Source organism: Heptranchias perlo, chromosome 21 (assembly GCF_035084215.1).
Source record: "Heptranchias perlo isolate sHepPer1 chromosome 21, sHepPer1.hap1, whole genome shotgun sequence".
NCBI lineage: Eukaryota > Metazoa > Chordata > Chondrichthyes > Hexanchiformes > Hexanchidae > Heptranchias > Heptranchias perlo.
The window spans coordinates 48,138,770-48,148,420 of record NC_090345.1 but is presented as its reverse complement, the minus strand read 5'-3'; the positions used below and the strand labels follow the sequence as shown (position 1 = coordinate 48,148,420).

The 9,651-nt window shown below is 45.8% G+C and overlaps 1 protein-coding gene across 4 annotated transcripts in view; it reads left to right on the top strand.

Moving 5' to 3' along the window:
• Window positions 1-80: 80 nt before the first annotated feature.
• herc4 (HECT and RLD domain containing E3 ubiquitin protein ligase 4) overlaps window positions 81-9,651 on the top strand; it is a 124,184-nt gene continuing 114,613 nt past the window's right edge. For 3 of the 4 annotated variants that reach the window (XM_068002623.1, XM_068002626.1, XM_068002625.1), the window contains exons 1-2: window positions 81-161; window positions 533-821. In XM_068002623.1, coding sequence (XP_067858724.1) covers window positions 596-821 — 226 coding nt within the window. In that variant the 5' untranslated portion in view covers window positions 81-161; window positions 533-595. Of the gene's footprint in view, window positions 162-532; window positions 822-6,346; window positions 6,442-9,651 lie in introns of those variants that run through there. The other variant, XM_068002624.1, reaches the window with a different exon arrangement.

The window sequence follows — 9,651 nt, the reverse complement described above, 5'->3', positions numbered from 1 at the left end:
GCATGCGTCAGGCCGCTATCCCGATTCACCGCGAACCTTCTCGCGACGCGCGGGGCGGGCGTGACCTGACGGATTGTGACGTCACTTCCGTCGGTGTTTGGGCGCCTGAAGGAGGTGCTTCTGAAGCTTTCTAGAAAACTGCTGAGGGGCCGCCGGGTCAGGTCAGTAAATGGCCGCGCCGGGCGGGCGGGCCGGGCCGGGCCCTCAAGGTGTTGGCTGCAGGATGAGCCGCGGTGTGGTATCTGTCGATGGCACGGGTGATGGAGCGGGGCAGTTTGTGCTGTCGGTGCGGTGTTCGCCCGTTCCGCGCTCTCCGGGGCCGCCGCCCCCCCCCCAGCTGGTGTCGCTCTGGAAGGGGAAGGTCCAGCCTCTCGATCCTCCCAGTGCTGAGAGCAGCGGGGTGGCGGTGGGGTGGGGGAGCTGGCCCGAGAGTGCCTGGCGGGGCTGGGGCTTTAATGGACCTGTCGTTCTGCTCACTTTGAGATTCTGCTCTGATTAACTCATCTGCCCCTTTATTTTTAAAACTCTGCAGGGGTCAGTCGGACCGAGGAAGGCCGATTGAGGCACCAGAGCTCGAACCTGTCCAGAATTAGCCATGTTGTGTTGGGGTAATACGTCCTTTGGACAACTCGGATTGGGTGGCATAGACGAGGAGATTGTTTTAGAGCCGAGGACGTGCGAATTCTTTCAAAACAAAAGGATTCGCGATGTGGGATGTGGTCGCAGGCATACTGTTTTTGTTCTGGACGATGGTACTGTTTATACATGTGGATGCAACGATCTGGCTCAGTTGGGACATGATAAAGCAAGAAAAAGACCAGGTAATTCTGCCAAATGCAATGATGGGATCTTGTGTAGCATTTCGTGTTTTGACCACTCATTTCCAGGGAACTGTTTTCCACCTGTCATTTTTAATATGCTAGGAATCTTACAACGCCAGGTTATAGTCCAACAGTTTTATTTGAAAATCAGAAGCTTTTGGAGGCTTTCTCCTTCGTCAGGTGAGTGTGCAAGAGCCATATGAAGCTTAAACATTAATGATTTGAGAAGAGGTGGAAGGAAAACAGAAAATGCTGACAATGCACAGCAGACCCGCCATCCGTGTCTATAAAGAGAAAAAAATAATAATTTGGGTGTAGACGATTAAATATTTCACTTGTATATCCAGCTGCTGATGAGTCAAGCTCTCTGGATGTGTCTAAATGCATACTCCTTGATTGAAGTCCTCCCTTTTAAAGAAGAGAATAATACACAAAACAGAAACATTTGACTTTTTTGTTGCTAGCTCGCTCCCCATCTCCTGTTGACTGCTCGCTGGGGGTACAGTTCCACAGATGCTGGTTGCCTTCTCATATCACCCAAATACCCATTGATAATGGAGTGTTGATAACCTATTCAAACACTGACTAGCCTGATCCTGTCCTCGTCTGATATTTCCACACATGCACTTTCAGCCAACAAGAGCGAGAAGCCTAGCTGACTCATTTTCTCCCCTCTTTAATCCAAGGTCACTGAGGCCAACCTTTGTTGCTGCCTAGGTTAACTCAGCACAGAGTTGGGGATTGAACCCAGGACCTTACTGATCTGTACATCTCATCGACTCACTGAATAAACTTGCTGAGCCATCATATACTCACTGAATGCACTTACTGTGTCATCAGAGAGCCTGAAAATGTCAATCAGATTGCTGTTACCAGAGCAGCTTGCTAGTAAAGCAAACATAACTCCAGGGTCCTCTTGCCAGCAAATATTTGATATTTTACAATTATCAGAGAAATTTCTGGTATGTATTATTTTGTCCCAGTTAAATAAGGATGTGTAGCGCTCCATTTACGAAGAGCACAGAACACTGTGAGCAGGGCAGTACAATTAATGTCAAACAAGTACCTGCATCTAAGAGTGTTAAATGCAAATATTTGAGTGAACAACAGCAAATCCCTTGTTGGCATATCGTATTCACCTCCCCTCACTATACAAACATTTCAGGCAAGATAATAGTGCTAGTTAACAGAGAAAATAGTATGTAGAGACTGAAAATAATTTGCAAAATGCTAGGGAAAAAATGTTACTTCAATAAAGACATCTACTTTAATAAAGGTAGAAAACTGATGACAAAAGAATATACTGCAATTTGTGGTGCATTGTTTTGGAAATAAAACTTGCCATTACCTGGGCAGTGAGGGGGACAAAAAGAACAAGTGGTGCATGTGGCTTTGCTGCTCAAATGTTTCTAAAGGCGCATCTACGTTAGCAATGTCACGAGTGGTAGCAGGACTACTGTAAATGACACTTTTTTTTTATTAGTTCGTGGGATGTGGGCGTCACTGGCGAGGCCAGCATTTATTGCCCATCCTTAATTGCCCTTGAGAAGGTGGTGGTGAGCCGCCGCCTTGAACCGCTGCAGTCCATGTGGTGAAGGCTCTCCCACAGTGCTGTTAGGAAGGGAGTTCCAGGATTTTGACCCAGCGACGATGAAGGAACGGCGATATATTTCCAAGTCGGGATGGTGGAGGGGAACGTGCAGGTGGTGTTGTTCCTATGTGCTTGCTGCCCTTGTCCTTCTAGGAGGCAGGCTTGGGAGGTGCTGTCGAAGACATTGCTAGTGTCTTAGTTGATACAAAGTACCTCCTTCAGTACCACGTGTCGGATCATATAAACTGCTGCTATTGCTGAAGAATGTTCTTTCTGGGTACATGCAGGCTGAACCCATGGCCGACTCACATTGGCAGAGCTAGGTTTGGCCGACGGGCAGGGTCGAACACGAGATTTGGCAGGAAGGGGACCGAGCTTGGAACTGGGGATTGCTGGCAGGTCTAGTCCGAAGGCTGAGCTAGGAACCGTAAAGACATGCAGGTCAAAGATGGACCACAGAAGTTCCTGAGAGCGAAATGGGGTCTGTCCTCCAAAGCCGCATCGCTGACCTCAATGATTATTGGGGTCATAACCCCCTGCGCCCCCACTGATTCCGCCACTGCCTACTCATACATTGCTGAAATTAGGTTTTCATGTTGTCAGTACAGATATTTCCTTATCATCGGTGATGGTCTTATGCCAGAAAATAAGAGTTATGATTGCCACTTTTTAATCAACTGAGCATGGACAAAATTGCATGTGGTTATTTATCTGTTGCTGCCAATTCTCTGAAATGGGTGGATTTCAGAGCTCTGGCAACCCAGAAATAAATCAGACTGCTAGTATTTGAAAATATGTAACACAAATGTACTGTAAATCAAGTTTCAAAAAGAAACTTGAACAGACATATCAAAAAGAGAAGTTGAAGATGGTCGGTCTGCCTCACATTCAGCCATTTTGCCTAAGAAATTATTTTGGAAGTATAGTTTTCATGTCCATCACCAAGACCATCTACTTCCACCTACGTAATATCGCCTGTCTCTGCCCCTGCCTCAGCCCATCTGCTGCTGAAATTCTCATTCATGCCTTTCTTTGTTACCTCGACTCAACTACTCCAATGCTCTCCTGGCCGGCCTCCCATCTTCCACCCTCTGTAAACTTGAGCTCATCCAAAACTTTGCTGCCAGTATCCTAACTTGCACTAAGTCCTGTTTTCCCATCGCTGACCTACACTGACTCTTGGTCCAGCGATGCCCCAAATTTATAACTCTCATCCTTGTGTTCAAATCCCTCTATGGCCTCACCCCCCTCCCCCCGCAAATCTCTGTAACCTCCTCCAGCCCTACCTCCGAGAACTCTGCATTCTCCCTATTCTGGCCTTTTGTACATCCCCGATTTCCTTTGCCCCACTATTGGCTGCTGGACCGTCAGCTGTTTAGGTTCCAAGCTCTAGAATTCGCTCCCTAAACCCCTCTGCCTCGCTCTCCTTTTAAGAAGCTCCTTAAAACCTACCTCTTTGACCAAGCTTTTGGTCACATGTCCAAATATTTTGCTTGGTGTCAAATTTTGTCTGATAATGCTCCTGTGAAGCGCCTTGGGATGTTTTACAACGTTAAAGGCGCAATATAAATGCAAGTTGTTGTATTTCAACCCTGCTATTAGAAATTCCCAAGATTCTGCATTTAAGTAAACAACTATATGAATATGAAGTTCTTCCCATCAGACTTATGTTTGGTCCCAGACCATTCATCATGTGCCTCTTAATTGCTGCCCATCAAATACTGTTCTTGCTCTCCAATACTAATTTAGAGAATTAGCTTGTCAGAACACATGGAGGTGGCACAGATAAGTGTCCAGCAGAATCTTTTGAGAGTTCTTTTTGTCAGTTGAAGCTACAGTGTGACATCACATTTATGGATGCTATTTTTAACCATGGTAGCAATCATCTGTTCACTGACCGACTAATTTTTTATGCTTCATTGCAGGATGTCTCTATGTTGTTCTGCATGTATAGGTGAAGGGGTTGATTCGACCAATTCTAGAATAATCATATGTATATATCATGGACAATATATTTAAAAAGATTGTTTGTATTCTCGCAGTGGCTCTCAGTAAGTTCTTGAAATGGTTTGTGGATATCTTTAGTATAAAACAAAAAGCAAAATACTGCTGCTGGAAATATGAAATAAAACAGAAAATGCTGGAAACACTCAATGGGTCAGGTGTCATGTTTGGCAAGAGGAAGGTAGTGTTAATGTTTCAAGTCAATGACCTTTCATCAGAAACTAAAAATAATTAAATTGTCATGGATGTAGGTGAGTAGGGACTGGGCAAGCAGAGAAAAAATGGAGTTGAGATAAAAGGAAATAAGTTCCATGGGGCAGGAGCAGGCTGAAACAATAGGTCTACTGGGCCAGTTCTATTTGTGGATCTTGGGGAAGAGGTAGAAGTAGGTTGGGGGACCATGAGGTTGGGTGGGGGGAAATCTCTAGAGATGAGGTCAGTGACAGTTGAGAGATGATGGCTTGGTGTTCATTAATGGAGTCATGGTCTAGGGGAGATAGGAGGAGCTGGGATTCAGGCTCTGCAAGGAAGAAGCCCTTACACCATACAACAGCACCTCCTTCGTCAGCAGGTTTGATATTGATGTGATGTCAAGGTTGGAGAACACAATATAGTAAATGAGATGAATGACCAGTTAAGCTGTTTTTGGTGGCATTGATTGAGGGAAAGATGTTGGCAGGACAACTCTCTGCTCTTCAAACAGTGACATGAGATCCTGTGCAACTACCTCAACAGGTACATAGAGCTTCAGTTTAATATCTAGTTCAAAGGATAGTACTTCTATCACTGCAGCAGCAGCACCCTCTTGGTGCTGCACTTGGGAGTATCAGCCTCGATTACGTCCTCAAGCCGGTTCACGTTGTTCCTAATGATTTTACCTCCTCACCTTCGTACACTGCTTGCAATGTAGTCTCCCATTTGGCCCCAACCCTACCTCACTCCTGAAAGAAAATAAACTACGAATCCTGAGTTTTCTAGAAGTAGTGTGGTGTGCTTACCCATTGAGCATAGTGACAGTGACCGTTACCGTCTCGAGAAACCGCGTGCGACGGGTATAACCTGTTGGATTTTTTTTTTAAAATTCGTTGACGGGATGTGGGCGTCGCTGGCAAGGCCGGCATTTATTGCCCATCCCTAATTGCCCTCGAGAAGGTGGTGGTGAGCCGCCTTCTTGAACCGCTGCAGTCCGTGTGGTGACGGTTCTCCCACAATGCTGTTAGGAAGGGAGTTCCAGGATTTTGACCCAGCGACAATGAAGGAACGGCGATATATTTCCAAGTCGGGATGGTGTGTGACTTGGAGGGGAACGTGCAGGTGGTGTTGTTCCCATGCGCCTGCTGCCCTTGTCCTTCTAGGTGGTAGAGGTTTGGGAGGTGCTGTCGAAGAAGCCTTGGCGAGTTGCTGCAGTGCATCCTGTGGATGGTGCACACTGCAGCCATAGTGCGCCGGTGGTGAAGGGAGTGAATGTTTAGGGTGGTGGATGGGGTGCCAATCAAGCGGGCTGCTTTATCTTGGATGGTGTCGAGCTTCTTGCGTGTTGTTGGAGCTGCACTCATCCAGGCAAGTGGAGAGAATTCCATCACACTTCTGGCAGTTTATGTCTGTGCGAGAAGATACATCTGAGGATTTCTAAAAAGCTCGAGAAGCTGTTCATGGGGCCACCTGGTGCACGTGATAAATGGTTAAATCAGTAAATCACATTCTAGGTGGGATCATATTACTAAAGGAAATATAGGTGTTGGTTGCAGGTTGAATGTGTGTAAAGTTAGGTGATAGAGTTGGGCAGTGTGTGTTATCGGTGTGATATTCATTCCTTTCGTGCCTCTTTTCCTCCCCACCCCCCCCCCCCCACACTCAGATAGTTGGACTTGATGCTGCGACCTATCTCAATTCCTAGTTGATGTCGCTTTGAAGTGGAAAAGTTGTTTGGTGCAATCCTGAGATCGGAGTACTGCAAGTTCAGACATAGATGGATTTGAGTGATGGAGGGGTGTGGAGAAACTGACACAGCTGATGTCACCCTTGGTGAGCTGCAGGCACAATTAGCCACATGGGAATATGATGTCGTGGTGATAACTGAGACCTGGCTCAAAAAAGAGCAGGATTGGGTACTAAATGTTCCTGGATACAAGGTGTTCAGGAAAGATAGGGAAGAAAGGAGTGGGGGGTGGCGTGGCAGTATTGATAAGGGAGAATATTGCAGTGCTGGAGAGAGGATGTCCTGGAGGGGTCAAAGACAAAATCTATTTGTTTAGAGTTAAGAAACAATAGATGTGCCATTACACTACTGGGTGTATCCAAAGGCCACCAACTAGTGGGAAGGAGATAATGGAGCAAATTTGCAGGGAAATTAGAGTGTTGCAAAGGCCATAGAGTTGTGATAATGGGGGACTTCAACTACCCTAATATAGACTGGGATAGTAATATAAGGGCCAAAAAGGTTAGGAATTTTTGAAGTGTGTTCAGGAGAAATTTCTTGACCAGTACGTTTTCGGCCCAACGAGGAAGGAGGCGTTGCTGGATCTAGTTTTGGGGAATGAGGTGGGCCAAGTGGAGCAAGTGTCAGAAGGGGAACATTTAGGGAACAGCGATCATAGTATCATAAGGTTTAGAATAGCTCTGGAAAAGGACATGGACCACTGTAAAGTAAAATTACTCAATTAGAAGAGGACCAATTTCAGTGGGATGAGAAGAAATCTGACCCGGGTAAATTGGAATCAAAGATTGGCAGGCAAAACTGTAATTGAACAATGGGCGGCCTATAAGGAGGAGATGGTTCAGGTACAGTCTATGTACAGTCCCACGCGGGAGAAAGGTAGGGCAATTAAATGGATGACAAAAGAGATTGAGAGTAAGATGAAACAGAAAAAAGTGGCGTATGACAGATATCAGGTTAATACAAGTGAGATTCAGGCTGAAAATAGAAAGTTGAAGGGAAGTGAAAAAGGAAATGAGGGGCAAAGAGAGAGTGTGAGAATAGACTGGCAGCCAACGTAAAAGGGAATCCAAAAGCCCTCCTATAGGCGTGTAAACAGGTAGTAAGAGGAGGGGTGGGGCCGATTGGGGACCAAAAGGGAGATCTACTCATGGAGGCAGAGGGCAAGGATAAACCTGGCAACTACAGGCCGGTCTGTTTAACCTCGGTGGTGGGGAAACTTTTAGAAACGATAATCCAGGTCAGAATTAGCAGTCACTTGGACAAGTGTGGATTGATTAGGGAAAGCCAGCACAGATTTGTTAAAGGCAAATCTTGTTAACAAACATGATTGAGTTTTTTGATGAGGTAACAGAGAGGGGAAGATGAGGGCAATGTGGTCGATGTATATGTGGACTTTCAAAAGGCGTTTGATAAAGTGCCACCTAATAGGCTTGTCATCGAGATTGAAGCCCATGGAATAAAGGGGGCAGTCGCAGCATGGATACAAAATTGGCTAAGTAACAGGAAGCAGAGAGTAGTGGTGAACAGTTGTTTTTCGGACTGGAGGGAGGTATACAGTGGTGTTTCCCAGGGGTTGGTACTAGGACCACTGCTTTTCTTGATACATATTAATGACTTGGACTTGGGAGTACAGGGCACAATTTCAAAACTTGGAAGTGTAGTGAACAGTGAGGAGGATAGTGATTGACTTCAAGAGGATATAGACAGGCTGTTGAAATGGGTAGACACGTGGCAGATGAAATTTAACGCAGAAAAATGCGAAGTGATACATTTTGGTAGGAAGAACGAGGAGAGGCAATATAAACTAGAGGGCACCATTCTAAAAGGAGTACAGGAACAGAGAGATCTGGGGGTATATGTGCACAAATCGTTGAAAGTGGCAGGGCAGGTTGAGAAAGTGGTTAAAAAAGCATACGGAATCCTCTGCTTTATGAATAAAGGCATAGAGTACAAAAGCAAGGAAGTCATGATGAACCTTCATAAAACACTGGTTTGACCATAACTGGAGTATTGTGTCCAGTTCTGGGCACCGCACTTTTTAGGAAAGATGTGAAGGCCTCAGAGAGGGTGCAGAAGAGATTTATTAGACTGATTCCAGGGATGAGGGACTTTAGTTACGTGAATGGACTGGAGAAGCTAGGACTATTCTTGGAACAGAGAAGATTGAGAGGAAATTTGATAGAGGTATTCAAAACGATGAAGGGTCTAGACAGAGTAGGTAGAGAGAAACTGTTCCCATTGGCGGAAGGGTCAAGAACCAGAGGACATAGATTTAAGGTGATTGGCAAAAGAACCAAAGGTGACATGAGGAAAAACATTTTTTACACAGCGAGTGGTTAGGATCTGGAATGCACTGCCCGAGGGGTTGGTGGAGGCAGATTCAATCGTGGCTTTCAAAAGGGAACTGGATAAGTGCTTGAAAGGAAAAAATTTGCAGGGCGACAGTGATGGGGCGGGGGAGCAGGACTAGCTGGATTGCTCTTGCATAAAGCTGGCGCAGACTCAATGGGCCGAATGGCCTCCTTCCGTGCTGTAACCTTTTTATGATACTATGTTTTTTGGCCCTGATCACCCAACTTCCCTTCCTAGGCCCCATGCTTGCTGAAATTGTAAAATATTCCCTCGATTCAAAATTGCTGTCATCACCCCTTTTTTAAAAAAAACCTACCCTTGAGCCCTCTGTCCTTTGTAATTATGACTCCATCTTTAACTTTCCTTTCCTCTCCCAAGTCCTTGAGCGTGTTGTCAATTCCCAGATCTATCTAATGGAATGGCAGAACGAGCTTGAGGGGCTGAATGGCCTACTGCTATTCCTATTTCCATCTCTCCTGCAGCTCCCTATTTGATATCCTTCCAATCAGGTTTCCACCCCTCCCACATCACTGAAATAGCCCTAATGTCAGGAATGAGATTCTATGTAACTGACCGTAACCCCTCTGCAGCCTTTAACACTGTTGACCACACTGTACTCCTCCAACGCCTCTTCTCCATTGTCCAGCTCCATGCAACTTGATTGATTCCACTCTTACCTATCTTCCCACCCTTGAGCCACCTTGGGAATCCCCCAGTGATCCTCATCCTAATCTACATGTTGCTGCCTGGCAGCATCATTTGCAGACGTGGGGTTAGCTTCTGCAGGTACGCTGATGAGACCCAGCTGCACCTCTTTTGACCCCTCTGTTGTCTGTGTTTCAGACTGCTTGTCTGACACTCAATCTTGAATGCACTGAAATTTTTTCCAGCTAAATGTTGGGACGACTGAAACCATTATCTTCCGCCTATGCCACAAACGCCAT